Source organism: Parasteatoda tepidariorum, chromosome 9 (genome assembly GCF_043381705.1).
Source record: "Parasteatoda tepidariorum isolate YZ-2023 chromosome 9, CAS_Ptep_4.0, whole genome shotgun sequence".
Taxonomy (NCBI): Eukaryota; Metazoa; Arthropoda; class Arachnida; order Araneae; family Theridiidae; genus Parasteatoda; species Parasteatoda tepidariorum.
Window position 1 is genome coordinate 51,320,587 of NC_092212.1, and position 24,409 is coordinate 51,344,995.

Consider the following 24,409-nt stretch of genomic DNA (forward strand, 5'->3'; position numbering starts at 1 on the left):
AAAATTCTAAGATTTATATATGTATATATATAAAATTATAATATATATTATTAAATTATATGTAAAAAAATATAATCTGGCAACATCTAACCTGTTTTATTTTTCATTTATTCATTTTTTTGTTGTTCTTTTCATACCAAGTTAAGCGAGAGCTTATGAAATAAAAATCGCCAGAGAGCAAAGCTCTCCCCCCCCCCCAAAAAAAAATAATAAAAAACTGACAACCCTAAATAACTTTTGATTTAATGATCGGATCTTCAAGTTCTAGGACTCAGTCTTAGTGGTTTGAGGGGGTGACCTCAAGTATTCTAATTAATAAACGCAGGCGATATTTTGAGTTACGACAGTGCTTCCTAAAGTGTGGTTCGCGTACCCCCAGGGGTACGGGAACAGTTTAGCGGGTTAGGCGTTCTTATGCGAAATATCTTGCAACAGAAGAAAATTTCAAAACATTTTATTTAAAAACAAAGCTAGCCGTGAAAATTTACGATTAAGTATCTTTCTATTGGCTATTTTTTGCAGAGTTAACAGTTAATAATTAATGATGTCAACAGCCCAGGGCACGAAAAACCGCCCGTCCTCGGCGGTCACAAATTCCCCGCGGACAACGAATTTCTCGAATCTGACGTCCGCGCGGACGGCCTTTTTCCCGTTAATGTTCGTGATACGTTTTCAATTTTTGCTATCTTTCAAGAGTCTAGCTCCTCATACACAATACAGAAACATACTGCGCTTGGTGGAATTGATGTTTTCTCGGTCTGGGAGTACAGCAGCGATTGAAAGGGGCTTTTCAGCCAAATAAGAGAAAATTACATTTTTATTTATTTAAAAAGCTACGGGTTAGTTTCAAAGGAGGACGGGTACATTGTTAGACAAGCCGTCCTCGGGGACGGGTGAAATTTCCGAGTTCTTTCGAGCCCTGCAACAGCCAGTTGTGATTTTTAACTCTTATGCAATTTTTTTATAATAAAAAATGCATTCATTTTTTTATTAGTGGTTCACAGCGTAACGAAAAATTTAGAAAGGGTACACAAAAGTCATAAGTTTGGGAAACACTGAGTTACGAAATCAGACACAAAAACGCACTTTTTCTGAACAAGCAATTTTTTAAAATTTTTTTTAACGGATTCGGATTTCTGACCCCCAACATATATTTGATCTCCTTAGTTTGGTGAGGAGAGCTATCCAAAATTCGGACACCTTAAATGTTAATTTTACTTTTTGTGTATTTCGCCACATCTCGAGAAATTTTTAAGCGAATTTAAAAAATTTCACATACAATTATGAAATTCTTTATCCAAAGATAATTCCATGGAAAAAATAAATTTTAGTTAATATTTATAATTATATCTAATAACAGTCGAAAAAATCTTGAATTGTAAGGTATACAATTTTTTACATCATTTTAAAGCAAGTAATTTTAAGTGCAGAATACAAAATTTGAGCGAAATCGATTGAATAGTTCCTGAGATATCGAATTTTAAATATATGACTTTTTTTAAACTCGATTTTTCAGAAACTATTCGACCAATTTCCTTCAAGTTTTGTATTTTGCCATGTAAAATTAGATACTTTAAACTAATGTAGAAAAAACTGTATACCTTACAATTCAAATTTTTTTTCGAATATCTTTAAATAAAATGATAAATATGAATTAAAATTTATTTTTCCAATGGAATAATCTTTAAATAAACATATTTTATAATTACATGCAAAAAATCTTCACCTCGCTTAAAAATTTCTTGAGATATGGCGAAATACACAAAAAATAAAATTAATATTTAAGGGGTCTAAACTTTGGATCGCTCTCCTGACTGAAATATGGGGACCATATTTCCCAGAAAGCGGCTACCCTCTTTATTTTGGGGGTCAGAAATCCGAATCCGTAGATAAAAAATATGTTTATTCAGGGTAAATGCGTTTTTATTTTGTCTAATTTCGTAACTTAAAATATCATCTGTTCTAATTAATTAGCATATTTGAGGTCACGCCCTTAAACCATTAAGAGTGAGTCCTTGAAAGTGAAGATCCGATCATTACATCAAAAGTTATTCAGAGTGATCCGTTTTTTTCTTTTTCTGGCGTTCTGTACAATGATGTTTAAATAATTATTATGTAAAGAAAACAGATAGGAAAAAAAAAACTTAAAACTGCAGCAACTTTCGAACAAATAAGAATTTAAAAGGAAAAAAAAAAAAAAAACTGTGAGTTGTTCATAAACAAATGTGGCCCTTTCAGTGTGTTGACCTATAAGCTTTTTCCAGTAAGTTAAACAGTTAATAATTCTCAGACTAATTATCGAATGTTAATTTTTTTTAAAAATTTTATCTTGATTTTCGTACACTTTTCTATACATCTTAGTAATTTCAAGTTTCTAAATCTTAAAATTTTTGCGCAGTAAAATGCAACGTTAAGGTGGGCATTCAAAACAGCGTCAGCGCCCAGCTGTCCTTACGATTTTCTAATATACGGAGATAATCATCAGCGACATTTGTTTCTCGCTTTAAACTGCTGATCCAATTATTTTAAAATTTGAGAATCCAATTGATATCTGAAATAGTATATAGATATAATTAGAGAACCTTGAACATATGACTTAATGCATTAAAATTATCATAAGTAAAATGAGATGGCCAGGAACACATTAATTACTGTTTTTATTATAAATATATCGGCTTAATGCACGCGTAGAATTTACTTAAAACAAGGAAAGAATATAAAGGGTTTTGTGGGGAAAGATCAACTATGCAAAAACTTTTAAATTGTTTTTGTTGGAATTGTTTTGTATAAATCATTTTATCTACATAATAATTGTTTTTTTTTCTTCCTTCTACACAAACTGTAAATTGTTGCTGAGAGTCAAATAAAAACAAAAACTGATCTATGTGGTTCCTTTTCGCAGTTACCATGCAGGTGAAGGCTGATGTTGTTGATGGCGCAGCCAGAATATCCTTCTGGGTGGAGTTTTTATAATTGACAGTTATAATATTCATAAATTGTAAAAATACACGGAAATTTAAATAACGGACTATTTAAAAAAAAATATATATAATAGACTTTTTTTTTTTTAAATAGAATTGAATCCTCAATAACTGGGGATTTAGGGAGGATATATTTTCTACAAAAAGTTTAACTTATCATAATTTTGAATATAACTATTAGCTTTTCTATTTAAAATTAAAACTTCTATCTTCATTTCGAACTCATTACTTACTTGATTATTCCACTTTTTCCTTCCCCTCTCACACTCGTCTTCTATTTTCCTTACAGCTCTCTTTGCGGTTTCGGTTTTTTTTTCTTCTAAAAAAAAGTATGCTTTTTTAACCTTTGTCGCGCAGTTCCTAATAGGTGAACAGCAGCTGCTTGACACATCACATGGAAACTTATGCTTTTTTTTTAATACTGAGAAAAATTTCGCATTGTTTTTACTGCTGTTTATTTTTATTAATTTCTTATTACCATCTAATAGATTTTATAAACCAAATATTTTTTCTAATCGATTAATACGTAATTAACTCTTGAGGATGATTTCTGGGAGGGATTTTATTATCTCACACTCATCTTCTATTTTTCTTTTGCGGTTTCGGATTATATTATTTTTATTTTAAAAGCATGCTTTCACAACCTTTGTCTCTCAGTTCCTAGACACATCAAGCAGTGGAAACTTTCAAATTTTTTTTCAATACTGAGAAAAATTTTGCATTGTCTTTAATGCTATTTATTTTTATTCATTTCTTATTACTATCTAACAGATTTTATAAACCAAATCTCTTTTCTAATCGATCAATACGTAATTAACTCTTGAGGATGATTTCTGGGAGGGACTTTATTATCTCACACTCATCTTCTATTTTCCCTTTGCTGTTTTGGATTATATTATTTTTATTTATTTATTTTAAAAGTATGCTTTCACATTCTTTGTCTTAGTTCCTAATTGCAGCTGCTTGACACATCAAGCACTGGAAACGTTCACAGTTTTTTTCAATATTGAGAAAAATTTTGCATTGTTTTTAATGCTGAAACTTTTTTGCATTGTTTTTAATGCTATTTACTTTTATTCATTTCTTATTACTGTCTAATATATTTTATAAACCAAATCTCTTTTCTAATCGATTAATACGTAATTAACTCTTGATGATAATTTCTGGGAGGGATTTTATTATCTCACACTCATCTTCTATTTTCCTAACAGCTCTTTTGCGGTTTCAGATTTATATTATTTTTATTTATTTATTTTAAAAGTATGCTTTTACAACCTTTGTCTCTCAGTTCCTAATTGCAGCTGCTTGACACATCAAGCACTGAAAACTTTCAATTTTTTTTCTTCAATACTGAGAAAAATTTTGCATTGTTTTTAATGCTGAAACTTTTTTGCACTGTTTTTAATGCTATTTATTTTTATTCATTTCTTATTACTATCTAATAGATTTTATAAACCATATCTCTTTTCAAATCAATTAATACGTAATTAACTCTTGAGGAAGACTTTTGGAAGGGATTTTAACAATGATATAATTCATATGGATATAATTTCACAAAAACAATTGTTTATTCTGTTAAATTTGACTAATCTAAAGCACTTGCACAGTTGCAGAACACAGAGAGTCATTTACTATACCATAGGTCATTTATGAAGTAAGAATTATTTAAAAAATTTAAGATCAATAGATTAATTCTAGATTATTTAAGAATCATGACATTTAAATTTTACTTTTTCATCCAGCTGAAGCAATTTATTTGATTAGTGCCCAACAAGAAGCCATAAGAGAGTTTTCTTAAAGTTTCAAATCTAAGCTTACCTATAGTTTGTCGACGGTAAGAGCTCCCTCCGCCACAAAGTCTGAGGCCGTCTGCTGAATGGGAACAAGATGGAAACAAGAATAGCACATTTCAGGGATGGTAACTTCTTCTCACTCTGGGGCTAACAAAATAGACTGAAGAAAAAGACTCCCTTTCTCTCACCGACTCGAGCCAAAACTTTTCCTAAACAGTGACCACACACACCTCTATTTAGAATAGTTAAACCTTGTTACCATAGTCACCGCCACTGGTCCAGTCGAATGGCTAGGGGAGTTCTTACTTTAGACAAACTAGAATACAATATTTGTCCCATCAGACAAGAAATAAACACAATTCTTATCTAGCAAATGAAATCTCTTCCTTTATTATTTTAAAACACACTATAATCGAAAGATTTGAGGCAATATAATAATAAATTAATTTTTTTTTTAAAAGGTGGCATTTTTAGATCTAACTAAACCTTAGAGCTGCTTCCAAATAATTTCTGGAATTTTCACTTGATAACAGCACAACCTATGGCGTATATAGATTTAGAAACATCCTACCTTAGATATACTACAAAAAATTTTAAATTACAACATGAAATAGAAGTATCATAATGAAGAGATATTTAGCATTTAATTTTATTGTAATTGACAATGCAGAGTTGCAGCAAGCTTAGAGAGAACAAACAGTACAAACTCAGTTTTTGAGTCCCATTGCAATATGGGACTTAAAAGGGGACTTTTGGGGGATTATTTCAGGTTTTAGATAAAGTAAAAATATAAATCCACCACATTTGGTATTGTTTTCTTTTTATAACTTTACATTGAATAAAATTTTACAACTTTAAATAATATTTTTTTAAGACAAAAAACTTCGATAATCTTATAAATTATCCATATAGAGAGAGAGGCAAAATCTTACAAAACTGAATATACATAAGCAAACATAAAAAACACAAATTTTTTCCTGTTAAGAATACAGATGTAAAGATTGTTACATTAAATACTAATAAAAATAATATTAAAAACATATGCTTTTATTAAATTTGGAGACAAAAAATAAGTTATTTTCTTAAAACACAGAAAATATGACACACAAACACATGAGAAGATTTCCGTGTACCAATGTCTATAACAAAATGACCACCATTATTTGGCGACTTCCGAGCAATGGCCAGCAATTAACTTAAAAAATAAAAAAAAATCACAGAAGACTACAAACTACAAAAGTTTAACTCATAGCTAGCCTCCCTCCCACAAACCATAACACATTTTTTTTAAAAATAAAATTTTGCAAGGTTAAAAACCCATTGGTGGCTTGGTAAAAGTAGTAGGCATGAATAGATACTGATACCGAAACATACTTAAATATTTTTCATAAAATCAGGGTTGGCAATTTTTCAGGAAGAAACCAGTTTTTTCCAACAAAAAACAAAATTGGAAAAAAACCAGAAGAAATAGACAAAATAGAAGAAATTAAAATTGACCAATACAATTGTTTAACAATAACTAATAAATGAATAGTTCAAATTTAAAACAAATAAAATAAATATAGTACAAAAAAGCAAATATTTTTTCACATAAATTTTTTTAAAAAGATAACTGTTTTCATGTTATTTATTTTGAATTTATATTATCCTTATTTTCAAAAATAATTTATGTTAACTTTATATTTATAAAAATATATGCTCTTATAGATGAATCAGGCGTACTACTTATATTAAATTTACTGAATATTCGGTTTAAAGATGGAGTTATCTAAAAAAATAACATTTGGTAAAATATTAATTCAAAATTCATTACTTTGCTAAAATTTTTTCTTGAAAATTTTAGGCCATTGTATTTTAATATAATAATTTTGACTTAATTTTTTTTTTTAAATAATTTTAATTTTTTGATTTCTTTAATATTAAAATAAGAACTAGTTTTTCTTCCTAAATTCATAACATAAGTAAATATTAAGTAAAATACCAAAAATGTGGGGGAAAAAACCCCCTTAAATATAGCATTTATATTAAAAAAATTATAAGTTTCATTTTTTAAAAGAAACATGTAAGTTAAAATACAATTTTAGTTCAATTTAAAATGCTTTTAAACTGAATCAAATTTGTTTAATTTTCAAAAACTTATCATTGATTTGAAAGTGAAAATTCTGTAATTTGTGAATAAAAATTTAATAGTTAATAAACAATTAATATAAAAAAAATTTTTGATAAATATTTTTGGCATGCTAATTGCCTTTGTAAAAACTAGATAATGAAATTTAGTATTTGTTTGTAATTATGAATACAATGTATGATTGTTAAATATCATAATAAAATTATATATTTACAATAATATATAATTTGATTAAGATTTTTAGAAGTTTTTTATATTGTAATAAAATTAAGTTGTATTGTATTTCTTTATTTAAAACATTGAAACTACAGTGGTTTTAATTTTTTAAGAAATTCACAAAATTAATTTTGCTTTTAAATTGTTTTTAAATTTATTATTTTCACTTATTTTAATTTATTCATGACTGAGTAATAGTACTACTATTTTTACTAGATAGCAATTATAAAATTTTAATTCAATACTTTTTTCTTTGAGTTACTTTTATTTTTTCCACCAATCGGGGTGGAAGAAATTTATTTCTTCCAGGCCAATTTTTTCCATTATGGAAGAAACTTGTTTCTACATAAAACTAAGATTTTTTTATAAGAAATATATGCTATCTGTTAAAAAGAAAAGTACAATTCAATGTACTAAAAATCAGTTATTCGGTACTCATTCTCCAAGAAATGAGGTGCTTCTTTGAAATGACTAAAACACTTTCATCTTTATATCAGTCAGATTCATCACTTTCTTGTAAAACACGAATTCTTTTGCTGAAATAAGGTGCTTCTTTGAAATGACTAAAACACTTTCATCTTTATATCAGTCAGATTCANGATTTCCTTAATATTAAAATAAGAACTAGTTTTTCTCCCTAAATTCATAACATTAGTAAATATTAAGTAAAATACCAAAAATGTGTGTGTGTGTGTGTGGGGGGGGGGAAACTCCTTAAATATAGCATTCATATTTAAAAACTTATAAGTTTTATTTTTTAAAAGAAACATGCAAGTTAAAATACAATTTTCAGTTCAATTAAAATGGTTTTAAATTGAATCAAATTTGTTTAATTTTGTAAAACTAATCATTGATTTGAAAATGAAAATTCTGTAATTTGTGAATAAAAATTTAAAAGTTAAAAAACAATCTAAAGTATGGGAAGAAGTTATAATATATAAAATTTTTTTTTTGATAAATACTTTCGGCATGCTAATTGTTTTTGTAAAAACTAGATAATGAAATGTAGTATTTGTTTGTAATTATGAATACAATGTATGATTTGTACAATGTATGATTGTTAAATATCATAATAAAATTATACATTTACAATAATATATAATTTGATTAAGAATTTTAGAAGGTTTTTATATTGTAATAAAATTAAGTTCTATTGTATTTCTTTATTTAAAACATTGAAAGTACAATAGTTTTAATTTTTTAAGAAATTCACAAAATTTATTTTTCTTTTCCATTTTTTTTAAATTTATTATTTTCACTTATTTTAATTTATTCATGACTGAGTAATAGTACTACTATTTTTACTAGATAGCAATTATAAAATTTTAATTCAATACTTTTTTCTTTGAGTTACTTTTATTTTTTCCACCAATCGGGGTGGAAGAAATTTATTTCTTCCAGGCCAATTTTTTCCATTATGGAAGAAACTTGTTTCTACATAAAACTAAGATTTTTTTATAAGAAATATATGCTATCTGTTAAAAAGAAAAGTACAATTCAATGTACTAAAAATCAGTTATTCGGTACTCATTCTCCAAGAAATGAGGTGCTTCTTTGAAATGACTAAAACACTTTCATCTTTATATCAGTCAGATTCATCACTTTCTTGTAAAACACGAATTCTTTTGCTGAAATAAGGTGCTTCTTTGAAATGACTAAAACACTTTCATCTTTATATCAGTCAGATTCATCACTTTCTTGTAAAACACGTATTCTTTTTTTAGAAGAAAAGGGTGCTGTCTGTTTAATAGGAGAATTCAATTTCATGACATTTGTATCAGTTATTTCATGTTCATTCACCAACACACGAGGAGCACTAATATCATCATCAGAATCGTCACTGAGATTGATGCGTAACCTTTTCCTTTTATGGACACCAACAACATCATCTAAGCTATTTGGATCTAAATTTTCAGTGTTCATATCAGATAGTGAAACTGAAGCACTCTTTGTAGACAAACTGTCTAACCTTAAGTCCTCCTCATCAGAGGAATCTTCAATAATTTTTCTTTTCTTTTTGTGCATTTTTGCCGAAACCAAATTCTCAACATATTTACCTCCGGATTCAGTTTTTTCTAGGTTTTTCTCATTTGAAATTAAACCTAGTTCCGATAACTTTTCAGCAACATCTTTTTCAGTCCTGTGTATTTTCATTTTTGAAATTACTTTGTCCAGTAAGTCTGATTGAGTTTTGTTTTCCTCAAACAACAGCTGCAGTTCAATTATCTCTTCTTCCTGCCACACTTTTGGAATGTTTATTGGGGTATTAGTGATCAATGTTAACGGAACATTATCATCATCATCAGACGAAGAAGAATCAGATTCTTTATTCTTTGCCTCCTCACTTTCTCTTCTTATTCTGACCTCTTTTCTATCTTTTATTAATCCCAAATCTAACATTTTTTCAATAATAATTGGCTTAGGTCGTTTAACAGTTTGATTTCTCATTATATTGCCAACTATATCTTTACGGCCTTTATTCTTTTGAAATAATTCACGCAGCTCTATAACTTCATTTTTTTCCCACACTTTAGAACTTTGCTTTTTATTCTGATTTGAGCTTGATTCAGTAGAACTTTCTGGCTTCTGGCTAGCTTTGGAAGTATTCGCAAGTACTGTTAAAGGAACATCGTCGTTATCAGATGAAGATTCAGATTCTTTATTCTTTTTCCCCTTACTGCTTTTAGTTTCTCTTTTTTTTCTGACCTCTTTTCTATCTTTTATTAATCCCAATTCCAACATCTTTTCTATAATAATTGGCTTAGGTCGTTTAATAGTTTGCTGTTTCATTATATTACCAACTATATCTTTACTGTCTTTATTCTTTTGAAATAATTCATGCAGCTCTATTACTTCATTTTCTTCCCATACTTTAGACAATTGCTTTTTGTTCTGTTTAGTATTTAATTCAGAAGTACTTTCTAGTTTCTGACTAGCTTTGCTTTCTTTTTTCTTTCTTATTTCTTTTCTATCTTTTATTAATCCTAATTCCAACAATTTTTCAATAATTAAAGGTTTTGGGCGCTTCATAGTTTGTTTTTCAAAAATATTTCCAACTGAATCATTGTCATTTTTACATTCTTCAAATAGCTTGTGCAGTTCAATAATTTCACTTTCATCCCACACCTTTGGAGGGCGCTTTTTCACTTGCTTTTGTTTATTTTTATCACTGCTTTTGGTTGATTCATCTTCAGAGTCATCTGATAAAATTTGTCTAAATTTTTTTGACTTTTTATGAGTTATGGTTTCAGAATTTACTGATTCATCATCACTCTGTATTACTTTTTTATCTTTCTTTTTTGTTTTGTTACTCTTTTTCAACATTTCTTTATCATTTATTAAATTCAATTCTAAAAGCTTCTCAACAATTTCCTTTTTCTTTCTTTTTACTGTAAGCAATCTACAGAGAATACTAAGAATATCTTCACTATCCTTATTTTCATTAAAGAATTTGTTTAATTCAAAAATCTCACTTTCATCCCATATTTTATTACTTTCGTTATCAGAATTTGCAAATTTTTCCTGTGCTGAATCAAGATTTTCATTTTCTTCAATGCTTGCAATTCCAGTAGTATTTTCTTTATCAGCTTTTAAACTTCTGAAAAAGTCTTCCTCAGCATCATCATCTGAAGATACCTGAGATTTATTTTTATTAGATTTCGACCAAAAATCCTCTTCAGGTTCAACATCAGAATCAGAGCCGGAGCTATTGGAGTTGTTCTTTTTCTTAGATTTCTTTTTCAGAACTTCTTTACGGTCTTGAATTATATTCAATTCAAGCAGCTTTTCAACCACTGCCTTCCTAGATCGTTTTATAGATAAACGATTCAAAATATTTGTCATAACATCATCAGAAAGTTTATGATCTTCATATAAATTCTGGAGATCAATTATCTCAGCTTCTTGCCACTCCTTTCTCAGTTGAGGTTTCAAATCTTTAACATTTTGAATCAGACCCAACCTTTTGAGAGCAGAAATTATTTGAAGCTTTGTTCTCTTCTTATGAAGATTAACTAAGATCAAATCAGCAATATCTTGACCTTCAATGTAAATATTTTGGTTTTCTTCAAACAAATACTTGAGTTCTTCTTCTTCATCTTCTGTCCAAGCTATCTTATTAGAACGATTCTCAGCTTCACCATACCCTTCTTCCAACTCATATGCTTCTCTTGTGCCTTTCCAAAACAGAATTTCCACAAATGCCTTTTTATTCTTTTCAGCAGTTTCAAAAAATTTTCTCATGATGAATTTTCCAAATCTGAAAAATTCCTTTATTAATGGATCACGAGAACTATCAGGATCTCGAAAAATTCTTTGGAATGTTAAAAAGACTGTAGCTTGGAAAAATAATGCATGCATTTTGCAGCTCCAAGCTATCCTATGCAAAAACTTTATTAAACATGAATTTGTTTGACGCGAGTTACCTTGATAATTATTCAACAGTAAGCAACATGGAATAACTACTTTGTGTGTTGCATATTTATTGTATATTTCATTAATATCCAATTTTTGTTCAGTGACTGCAGGTAGAGATTCTTCTTCTTCATCTGATTCATATTCAGCTAAATCAGGATCTTCAGTAGCAGGTTTGATAGCATGTCCAGGATCAGTCAAGTCTGATAAAAATATTTCTCTTAACACACAAAACTCATCTTCAGACTCAATGTCAGGAGAGCCAAAAGAATCCCCTTCCGGCCATAGGTCTCGGGCAGCACGCAATAAACCAACAGCTTTATTTGCTTCTTTAGCAAATAAGGCATTTCTTATTTTATACACTGCTTCAATTTTCTGTTCTTCAAATTCAACTTGAGAGGCACCATCGAATGGAGAAATGTCTTTTGGAATACTTCGCCGATCTTGTACAGCAGCTGATAATTCACTAGAAATATCAACCCATTTTTCTTCTATTGTTTCTGCGGTATTAGTTTGGTCTAAAGGCTGGGACTTTTTTTTCCGCCTTCGAATTTTACGTTTTTTCTTCTGAATAATTATTTCTGAATTTCGTTTAGAGTGATCTTCCAACATCTTCAAAAACAAATAAGCACTTTCAACTAATTCTGCTAAATAACTTAGAGGAAATTTAACTTCATCATAATGAGTCAAAAGGGATAACAGCATCTCTCGATATTCGATTACGTAAAAAATATTGCTAATTACAATATCTGCATTTCTCTTTATATTAGAGTCAGAAGACTGTGTCATAGCTCTTAATGTTTGCAACAGCTCCTTATAAGCACTAACGCCCAATTGCATTCGCTTGGACCAAACTTTAGCTTTCTTTTTATCTGCCATCATCATTTCAAGATAATCAGTTATTTGAGTTTGAATGTGATGAAATATTTGTACAGATATTGTCTCACTAACAAAATCAGGCTGAAATTTATAATGACGATTAAATTTCATAAAATATTCGATAGCCCATAGGTAGTAAGAGTCATCATGATCCCCAGAACTTTTTCGGATTAACTCTTTCTTAACAAGAGCCATTAATTTGTTATAGGTCTTAAGGAATTCTTTACAAAAGTTTTTAAGAAATAATCTAACAGTTAATGTAGATTGCCTTGTTTGATCAACGTCTTTGGGAGGAAGTCTGTTTTTAGGTTTGCGCTTTGCATTTTTATTCGAGTCAAATTTGACATCTTCCATGTTAGTAATTAATTTATGAGAAATATAATCCTTATCACTAAGGGATTTCATATTTTTGACACTGTAAACACCATTAAATCTAGATGTAATCATAGATTGAGTGTTTTTCACTTTCATAGACTGTTCACGTTGTAAAGCAGACACTAATGAATGTACATCTTTTTCTTTCTCCGCAGCTGAGCGCTGCTCATTAGAGAGCGCAAGAGTTTCAGCAGAATGTTCACGAAGCATCAATGAGACAATTTCTAATACATGCAAAGAAAACTGTTTTTCTTCTTCATTTGCACACAAATACAAGATGGAAACATCAATTTTGGATTTTCGAAGACTCAGTAACACCTTATCATGAGAACTGAGATCGCTATCAGTTTTTGTGAGATTTCTATCGTCAGTTGGTATGTGCAATATATTACGTATTAGTATTAAAATCCTCTCTATGGTTAAACTTTCAGCTTCACTTCGTTCCACAGATCTGGTTTCCAGCAGATTTTGAAGTCGTTTGGATAGTGCATTCCACGCATCAGCATCTGTAAAAGCATCTTTATATGTTTGTAAGTAGGATACTAGCTGTAAATATACATTGTGAGAGAGTTTATCTTCTGGAATTTCTTCTTTAAAGAGCAGAATTGCTGGACTAGAGAGAGCCACTAACAGACGGAGAACAAAATCAAAAATTTCGTCATCTTGTTCATACCGCTTTAATAAAGGTAAAAGATCAGTTTGCACTAAACGAATTGATCCAAGAAAACGAAGTACTGAATGATTATCATCGTCTTTCCTCAGGTATCTAAGCAAGTCTCTTAGACATTCTAAACACTCGACACCCTTTTCATATACACCTGTTACTTCTGTCCCTAAAGCGTTGCAAGTAGCTAATATATCAGCTTCAATCAAGTGATTCATTTTGAAAAATTAATTAGTAAATAATCAAAAATTACTTGAGTAAAATGATAATATTAGATGGATTACAACTCATAAGGTGTATCTCTGCGTACTTTAACATAGCTACTAAGCTAAAACTTCTTACAATGCTCCCATCTCATTTATTTGATAATTTGAAATTTATTTATAATATTATATAAGCAATACTAATTCTTAAACATATCTTTATCAACACAAAAATTACGCGCCAATATTTGTTTTGTTTTGATGCCAATCATTTAAAAGTATATTTAACTTTTTAAAAAAAATGGAATTCAAAGATTTTGCTTCATTTATAGGTTAAAATAAACTTCTTTTCAAAATTTGAGGAAAATAAAAATATTTGTAAAAATTCGTGAGTTGCATCGATAATTATTAATTAATTATGACTTCTAAGAAACTGAGATTTGGCAACTGCTTTCTTTTGAATTCTGTACGGTTTTTTACAGTTGAGCGATCGTAAAAAGGATATAGGTTAGAAAGTTTTAAAAGTTGAAAATATTTATTGCTAGTTTCAGATTTTACTTTGAAGTTGTTTATTTTGGACAACAACTGTGACAACGGTTTGTTCTCCCTTTTTTAAGTGGTGTTCTGAGGTTTTTAACAGAAAATCTTCCTGTTTTTTTATGTCGACTGTTTGTGTTTACGTTAAAATGGCGGGGTTGTGGAACTTTTGATAGTTTGACTAAAATATTTTTAAAAGGAATATTCTTCGATTTAAGTGACTTAAAAAAATCAAGAATATGGCTCGAAAAAGGGGTAGGTTAAGTGAAGATGACTGTGATCAGCAAAATATTGAAGTAGACGCGGATGATATATTTCCTGCTGATCTTCACGAACATGATGCTATAGATTTTGAAGAGACTGGCTTCAGAGGTATCAGAAATAAAAGAAGACGAGTTGCTGGAAGAGGTAGAGGAGGCGGTCGAGGTCGTGGTAGAGGGGCTGGCCGGAGGGCTATTCAAGATTCCCCAACAGACGATCCTAATAGCTTGTTCGAAGTCGTTAAACAAGGCCGTAGTGCACTGCAGTGTGTTGTTGATGATTGGATTGAAGCTTATAAACAAGATCGTGATATTGCTCTACTTGATTTGATGCAATTTTTTATTCAATGTGCTGGTTGCAAAGGACGTATTACTCCCCAAATGCAAGCTACTATGGAACACGCTCAGATCATTAGGAAAATGACTGAAGAATTCGAAGAAGAAAGTGGTGATTATCCACTGATTATGAGTGGTCCTCAGTGGAAGAAATTTCGCACCAATTTTTGTGAGTTTGTTCAAGTAATGGTACGTCAGTGCCAATACAGCATTATATACGATCAGTATTTAATGGATAATGTTATATCTTTGCTTACTGGTCTGTCAGATTCTCAAGTTCGAGCGTTTCGCCATACGGCAACCTTGGCTGCTATGAAACTTATGACTGCTTTAGTTGATGTTGCTTTAAATCTTAGTATAAATCTTGATAACACACAGCGTCAGTATGAAGCTGAGCGTCAAAAGAATCGGGATAAGAGAGCCACTGAAAGACTTGAAATGCTGTTAAGCAAACGTCAAGAGCTAGAAGAAAACATGGAAGAAATAAAAAACATGCTTACTTACATGTTTAAAAGTGTGTTCGTGCATAGATATCGAGATACATTGCCAGAAATTCGTTCTATTTGCATGTATGAGATTGGCCAATGGATGAAGAAATTCCATCAACATTTCTTGGATGACAGTTACTTAAAGTACATAGGTTGGACCCTTCATGACAAAGTGGGTGATGTGCGTTTGAAGTGTTTGCAGGCTCTACTTCCTCTTTATGGCGCTGAAGAATTAACAAGCAAAATGGAATTATTTACCAACAAATTTAAAGATCGTATTGTGGCTATGACCTTAGATAAGGAATATGATGTAGCTGTTCATGCTGTGAAATTAGTGATAAGTATACATAAATATCATAGAGAAATATTAACTGATAAAGATTGTGAGCATGTGTATGAACTAGTGTATTCATCTCATAGAGCAGTTGCCCAAGCAGCTGGTGAATTTTTAAATGAACGATTATTTCAACCCGATGAAGAAGCTGTCCAAGGTCTAAGAACTAAACGTGGAAAGAAACGTTCTATAAATACTCCATTGATTAGAGATTTAGTGCAGTTTTTCATTGAAAGTGAACTTCATGAACATGGTGCATATTTAGTTGATAGTTTAATCGAAAGCAATCCGATGATGAAAGATTGGGAGTGTATGACAGATTTGCTTTTAGAAGAACCTGGAGCTCAAGAAGAACCGCTTGATGATCGCCAAGAAACATCTTTGATAGAAATTATGGTTTGCTGTGTTAAACAGGCTGCAACAGGAGAACCTCCTGTTGGAAGGGGCCCAAATCGGAAACAACCTTCTGTAAAAGAGTTAAAACAAGTTTCAGATGATCGCATAAAGTTGACAGAGCATTTCATTATGACTTTGCCATCGTTGTTAGCAAAATTTCTTGCTGATGCTGAAAAAATTGCAAATCTGATGCTCATACCTCAATACTTTGAATTAGAAATATATACTACAAGTCGACAAGAAAAGAATTTAGACAGTTTGTTGAAGTTAATTCATGAAATTGTTGAACGTCACAATGACACTGACGTCTTAGAAGCCTGTGCTAAAACTTATGAATTTTTATGTAACGAAGAACTTGCAATTCATTCAAGGTAATTATTAAGTTTAGTGTAGAATTAATTTTCTTCAAGAAAATAAAGAAAGATTGGAAAAAACTTCATAACATTTTATAAACTTTTTAATTAAGTTTCTAAGTTGTTAATTTCCTCTTCTGTCCTGAGTTGCAAAACTTGGGATTTTTTTATGTGAACATGATTGAAAATTATATCTAGAAAAGAATTTTTTGATGACAGTATTAGTTTTATTTGTTAGGACAAATTGTGGTCTTTTCTTACATAATTTATATGATGTATATTTCATATTATTTCTTTCACTCTCTTTTAACCAAAGAAGTGTCATCAAATTAAGCTGGTTGGATCTTATAGATAGTGATCCCTGTCTTGCTTTGAATATGTTGTAATTTGAACATACATCCTGTTTAGTTGTTGTAAGTTACAGATACAATGAAGAAACAGTAAATTTTTTTAAAAATGTATTTAAGTTGTTGGATAAAGAAAAATAAAGTTTTTTATGCAATAAATAAATTTTTTTAGATTTTTATTTTTACTGTAGCTTCTTTGGTTATTGTTAATAATATGCTATTTGGATAAACAGTGTAGAGAATATTATCAATGGTTAATAAACCTGAAATAACACCAGGATATAGCAATTTTTTTACTTCTAGTTTAAGTATTCTGTTTTATCTAATTATAATTCACAATGAGTATTTTTCCATATTTTATTAAAGTTTGTTTTTCTTCTATTAGGTGTGCTGTTGCTAGGGGGACTTTAGTTGATTCCTTGGTACATAAATATAACCAAGCCTCAAATGATTTCTTGCAAGCTGGAGCTGAAGTAGATGAAGATGAAATTTACATCGTAACATCCGCTATGAAGAAAGTGTCTATTTTCTATAGCTGTCACAATCTTGGACCCTGGAGTATTTGGGATAAAATTTATGATTTTTGGGTTAAAGGTGCTCTTCTTGAGAAAGGTTTACCTGAAGAAGTTGTAAAGTATGCTATGTCTTGTTGCTCAATGGGTATTATGTGGGATCTGGCTGTTTTAGATGACACAAGTCCTTTGCCAGTTGCTGTTGCCAGTCTTCAAAATAGACTGAAAGATTTTGTTGAAACGATGCGAGATCTGCTAAACCATCAATCTGATACTTTAGAAGAACATGCATTTGTTATCATCTGTGATTTGCTTATAGTGTTTTGTAAACAACTCGCTGAAAATTCTGGTCTGACTCCCTTGGTTTATGAACCTGATAAGTCTTTGCAGAATCAACTCAGTTTATTTGTCCAAAAAAAGGTATTTTTTTGAAAAATTTAATTGGTTATAAGTGTGTATTGGTTAACAAACTTCTAGCACTAATATTTTTTTGCAAGATACTTTTAATGCTAAACATACCGTATCCAGTCAAAAGACTGGTTTTTGTATGTTGCATTTTATTGTATTGAAAAGTGTTGGTATTTTTAGTGTTAATAATAGCAAACATATATGTTACCAGTTTAAAATAACAAAAGTGCTGTGTTTACAAAAGAAAACTATTATAATTTTTTTATGATTGAACATGTAACAATTTTTTATTCTTGTATTTCGTTGGGGAGTAAACGCACTATTTATTTCCTTCTTCGCATTTTGTAAATCCGTTGCCGAAAAAACGATTGACGACGAAATCATGTTAATTGGACTCCTCAAAAAGGGATTTCTCAAATGCGAGGTTAGGTTGTTGTAATAAAAAATATCGAATTTAAAAACTATGGAGACATCAAAAGCAATAACTGCTCGATAGAATCATTGCCTTGAAAAAGGAAAACTCAAATACACAATTCGAATTTTCCATATTGTTGAAATATATTGGGATATTTAAAAACCATGTGAAAATTAATATCAGTAACTGCTGAAAATTAAATCGGAAAATTACATCTATTTGCGATACTTCGGGCCTAAATTGAGTTCGTCAAAAAGTGATTATCTAAAGCAAAATTTAAATTTGTCTAAATTTCTGTAGAAAAGAAAAAGAAAATTGTTTACTTTTCAAAAGAAAAATCTTTCTGCAAGAACTCTGTAACGTTCTGCGACAGTGTTGTCGTGTAGCTGCGATTCTGCCACCGGGTAATGCACAATAATGTAAATTTAATAAATAATATTGAGAAACTTATAAGAAATTTACTGGTTGAAAAAGTCTACCTAGTATCGGATTCTCATTTTTTCGATGCAAGTTACACATAAATTTCACACTTCCGCTAAAGAGTTGCAATGAAAAGTTAAGTTTACGCATTGCAATATAATATTTTCTATTACAAATAAAAGTTCATTTTCCAAAGATTGTATTTTACACTTATTTATTGTATAAAAAAAGAAAAAGGGTATAATAAAGTCTGCAATTGGTAATGGTTTTATCAATTTGGAGCTTTTTCGTGTCCATTGCTTCATAAAAATCTTCACCCTTAAATTTCAACAACACTTTATGTTATTTTTTAAACTTCGTGGTCATTTCTTTGTTGATACTGAACTATTTTTATTGATTTAAACTGTTTTTCATTTTTGACTCTCCCTTATTTGTGCCACAAACAAGTTTAATGTTTTTACTATAATGAGATTTTTGTTTTATCATTTTAAGCAAAATAATATTAAAACGTAACATTTAACAAATCTAGCATCCAGCCTTTATCATAATAATTAAGCCAAGATCCATGTCATCAAAGTAGACGTTCATTGCACTGAATTAGCTGCTAAAAGTCTGAGAAAAAAATTATTGTAATGTTGTTTATATAAAAAGCTTCAATTAAGGTATCCAAAAGTTAAAGAAAAAAATGTTTTTATATTGAAGTAAATTAAAAGATGCTTAAAAAATTTAGTACTGTTTCCAAGTACTTCTGCATAAGAAACCTAATACAGTCGAACCACGTTAATTCAACACTCTCGGTACCTCTGAAAAACTGACGAATAAACCAAAGTTGCATTGTTTTTCAAAAAAATAGGAAAATACTCATAAATTAACAATTATTACATACAGCAGCGATATTTAAATTTCTTAAAATAAAAAAAACATTAAAGAATTTGCATTAAAACAATTCAATTAAAACTCGGGCCATTCTAAACCATTTAACAAGGGCATTTTCAACGTCTTCGAAGGTCGAAATACGCATTCTTTCTCGCCATCCTGAACACGCAGACAACTTTCAATTTTATCTTTTAAGGACCAAATGGCAATGAATGTTGTGCGAGGGACTCCTTTCCGTTTTGCAAAAGCAGCCTTAGATATTCCAGATTGCCCAAATTCTCTTATCATTTGGAGCTTTTCATCCAATGTCCAAGATTTGTATCCAAGTTTACTCGCCATGGCACTGAACTAAAGACTAGAGAGACTCAAGACCGCACCGCTATGCCGTACTAAGTTTTGCAGGAGAGAGAAGAAAAGGCACGCATTCCAAGATGCTCGTTTATTGCCACCTCTTTCCCCCCCTCCTCGTAGGTGGTGGAAGGAGGGGTGAGACAAAAGGGCAGGGGAAAAACGCTTCCAGTGTCCGAATTCCAAGAACCAGTTGCCTAGTGCCAAAATTAGCCCAGTGGAAATTTCCGCAAAAGTTGACTGGAGAAAAGCAATTTCCCAGTGAAAACATTCTTTAAAGTGTCATTTTATCCAGAGTTTATAATTTCCCCATGACGCATTAAACGGAGTTTGTTAACACTGAATCCAATGCAAATCAATCGGGACTTGAAAAAAAAATGTCGAAATAACCGTAGTGACGAATTAAGCAAGTGTCAAATTATTGAGGTCCGACTGTACAACCAAAACAGCATTAATAATAGTATAACAGTTTTTGGAACCCGTCTCCACTTTCCTGTTTGACAGATATATATGCCCCAAATATCTTTTACAAGTCCTGTACTGTACTACATAAACATAATTCTATCTTTCGTTTAGGTTTTTATTGAAGATGAAGATGATGATCAAGATGAACACACAAAAATTGAAGAGCTTCATAAAAGAAGGAATTTCTTGGCATCGTTCTGTAAATTAATTGTTTACAATATTATAAGTGTGAAACAAGCTGCTGACATATTCAAGCATTATGTTAAGTTCTATAATGATTATGGTGATATTATTAAGGCTACATTAGGTAAAGCCAGAGAAATAAACAAAGTGAATTGTGCAAAAACTATGGCAAAGTCTTTGACTTCTTTGTTCGTGGATCTCAGAAATTGTGCACCTAATGGTCAAATAAATCGCCAAGAAGAAAGTTTCATTGCTATCCGAGAATTGGCCAAGAGATTTGCATTATCCTTTGGTTTAGATCAGGTAATATGTTTTTATTATATACACTTTTTATTTATTTTTTTCAAATTATTTAAGGATATTTGTAATAGCATTAATTAGAATGACACAAGATACTGTTACGACAAAAGAGTTTCAAATCATACATTTAAATACTCACTTTTTAATGTGCTTTGCTTTTGTCAATTTCATCATAAATACCTATTATTTTTCAATAATTTTTTCGGCATTCCTTGCAATGCACTCTCCCGTATTTTAAAAATTCAGATGTTTTTTACGACATGCGAGTTTTAAGTCACTTACTTAAATAATTACTTATTGATGTACTTTATTTATGCTGATTTCTTTTTGAAAATTGCTTTTTTCTTCTTCAAATAATTGTGATGTTTTACTACATGACTTGGACAATTTCGTTACTTTAACTGTGATGTTATTACGACACAGGAGTTTCTAATAGCACCATTTGAATTCATAACCCTTTGATACTATATATTTGTGCATATTTAATCGCAAATCTAAGTTATTTTTTTCGCGTTACTGTAGTTTCTTCGGCAGTGAGTGCCATGCTTTTGTACATGGTATTTAAAATCTCGATATTTTGATACGTTATTGCTACCTGAAAAATTTAAAAACTGGAGGAAAATGCAAATTTTTAAACTGCTCGCTGCTTGTAATTTTATTAGTTTTCTGTAGCCTATGTGATTTTTTTTTCGGAAAAAACGAAAATGTTTTCTTTTTAAAATTCATACCAAATAAATATTGAATCTTATTTTTGTACTATAATGCTTTTGTTTTAAATTTTGGTTCTTGTTTAAACCTTTTGTTTAATTAGTAATTTTCTTCAATTAAAATAAGTATTAATATTATTTTTACATTTTCATTCTGTGAGCATTAGAGTTTTTTTTGTTTGTTAGAATTTATATTTTCCCCTATATATACATATATATATTGATAAATTTTTTTTTTTTAAAATATGAGTTTTTTTATTTTTGAATTTTAATAATTAAGAGTATTTAATTTTCTGCAAATTAAAAAATTTTGTTGATAAAAAAACATGTTGAACACTAACGTTTCTCTAAAAATAACTAAACATGTGCGTAGCCTTTCGTTAGTCAACCTGCTGTGCTAGTGGCCCTTGAATCAATAAGGTTGTGCACCCCTAGTAGTGATATTTTTATTATCAGTTATGTATAGTGTACTATCATGTTATCTCTAATTTAAGAGATTTGTTTTTGTTCCTTTGTTAAAATACATTCATAATTATGTTTGTTATATTATATACAAGCAATAAAAGTAAGAAGCCGAGAGTTTAAAGAAGAATTAACAATTAAGTCATTCATGCTGTGAGAGTTATGTCTTAAATAAAATTTAATTTTGGGAAAATTAAAAATGAATCAGTAGTTACCATTTTCTGTGAGTACATTAAGGGTGTATTATCTTTTTGAGTGAAGGGCCCCTTGTACGGCTGGTTGTTCAATGAAGGACCACATGTCCAAGTATTTAGTTACGTTGACTGCCTTTACAGCACTTTTCATATTAAACTAAGTGTTTTAGAGAATAATAACTTTTTATCAATCAACTTAGTAATAAATTTGCTTAAAATTAAATGCTTTTAAAGATTAAAGCTCATTCAAGACTGAAGGTTGATTAACTGATTCTTTTCAAAATAAAAATTAAATTTGAAGCACATTATAGCTCAAAATAAGATTCAACCCTTAGATATGAATATATTTGTAATTTTTAGGACATTAATATCTTGTGAATTATAANAAAAGTGAAAAAAAGCGGAAAAATCTCATCCCTGTATAGTTCAAAATAAGATTCAACCCTTAGATATGAATATATTTGTAATTTTTGGGTCATTAATATCTTGTGAATTATAAAAAATTTTAAGAATGTCAACACTATTCAAAACTGGGTCGTTATATCTTATTAAAAAATTTGGATTTAAAAAAAAATCACATAGAAAAACATAGCAATAACTGCTGAAAGAATGATTTAAAAAAAAATCTGAAAATAACTTAAAATCACTAGAAAAATAGCTTGGATTCACAATGACGTTGGTGCAAATAAAGCATGCCAAAAGTGTTTATTAAAATGCACGATTTGTAACTTACGAGTCTTAATTGCATTGTATTAAAAATATCCAGATTTTAAAAAATTTGGAAATCCTACAATGACTGCTAAATGGATAAAATGGACAAAAGAGCCTGACAAAAAGTAATAACTTTTATGAAATTTTCTTTTCAGAATAATAACGAATAAAAAATATTAAGATTTTTTAAACTATGTGGAAGTCTGTAGTAATAACCACGGAAAATGCGATCGTAAAACCTCTCAGATTTACAACAAAATCTGTATATTTTGATATTGTTTAAAAGTGTGATGACTCGAATGTACAATTCAAAATGTCCAACTTTTTTTATTTTTCAAAAAGAAATATTGTTTTCCATTATGTGCAGGTGGTGTCGGGGCTTAGGTTGTGCATCCCTAGAGTACATTAATAATTACATAATGTAACATTTCAATAGTACTTGTTTGATATGAACATTGGATAACTTTTTTTTTATTTGAAATTTCTTTGGTCATTTATTTATACCTATATATTTTGCAGGTTAAGAATCGAGATGCTGTTGCGGCTTTACATCGTGAAGGCATTTTATTCACTGTAACACCAATTTCAAATCCTAATGATCCACTTGGTCCTCCACCTAATTTGGCATTTTTGGAGATCCTTACAGAGTTTACTAATAAACTGATGAAACTAGACAAAAAAGTAGTTTTAAACTATTTAGATCGTCATATCCAGGCCAGTATGCCCGGTACACGTTCTGAAGATTGGCAACCTCTCATTTTTTATCGTAACAGCTTAGTTCATGGTGAAGCTGAACAGCCTCCTCCAAGAGCGCCTGGGAGACAATATCGTGGGAGAAAACGCCTTCGAGAAGATGATGACCCGAGAAATATGGAAGATGATGGTAACATGGATCAGGACTCTGATCGTGGTTCTGAAAATTAATTATTATTTTAATTTTATAATTATGTTACTATTCATATTAAAGAAAAAAAATTCTATCTTGTATTTTTGATTTTTTCTTCCTATACTTCTATAGATTTTTTACTTAGGTTGTTTCTCAACAGAAAGTTTTAAAATATTGTGTATTTTCATTTATCTCATTGTTTTTATCATTACTATCACATTTTTACGCATATATATTGAGGTTTATTATTGCCTATGCATACAAAAGCAAAAATTATTTAAATTTTATAAGAAAAACAGTTTCGGTTTTTCTACCTGTATTTTAAGAAAATTTTTAAGGTCTATCTAATAAATATATTTGTAGTTATACTTCTCTTGTCAATTCTGTGTACATGTATTTTTATTACTGAATAGAAAACATTTTACTTATATTTCATAAGCAGTTTAGGAACATAATAATATAGTAAGTAAAGTTTACTTAAATAAAAATTAAATCTAATATGCATTAAAAAAAAACACAGTGAAAAGTGCTTGTTTTATAGTTTAGAGAACAGTCACTATTTTTGAATAATATAAAGTGAAAATAATATTTAAAATACTTTTAATCTATTTTGTTGATCAACAAAATGAAAGCGATTTTTAGTAACTAACTGTATTTAATAAGCTGGATATTTTTTATACAAGACTACGAAATCTCCTCAGCAAGTGGAAAGTCAGTAGAAATTTTTTTATCAACCCATCAAATGTAAAGAACTGTGTAAAGAATTCTCTTGAGATTTTGCACAACGAAGACAGTGCTAGACTGAGAATTTAAAAATGA

General features: G+C 29.8%; 2 protein-coding genes across 2 annotated transcripts; one reads left to right on the forward strand and one right to left on the reverse strand.

The window, feature by feature from the left end:
* Window positions 1-8,455: 8,455 nt before the first annotated feature.
* On the reverse strand, window positions 8,456-13,998 carry LOC107438930 (protein timeless homolog). Its single transcript, XM_021147378.3, has one exon. The coding sequence runs from the start codon at window positions 13,665-13,667 to the stop codon at window positions 8,796-8,798; it is 4,872 nt and encodes a 1,623-aa protein (XP_021003037.2). The 5' UTR covers window positions 13,668-13,998; the 3' UTR covers window positions 8,456-8,795.
* A 130-nt stretch (window positions 13,999-14,128) lies between these two features.
* On the forward strand, window positions 14,129-23,958 carry LOC107438931 (stromal antigen). Its single transcript, XM_043046554.2, has 4 exons — window positions 14,129-16,374; window positions 17,089-17,635; window positions 20,259-20,633; window positions 23,224-23,958. Exons 1-4 carry the CDS (start codon window positions 14,429-14,431, stop codon window positions 23,626-23,628), a joined length of 3,273 nt encoding a protein of 1,090 aa, XP_042902488.1. The 5' UTR covers window positions 14,129-14,428; the 3' UTR covers window positions 23,629-23,958.
* Window positions 23,959-24,409: the final 451 nt, after the last annotated feature.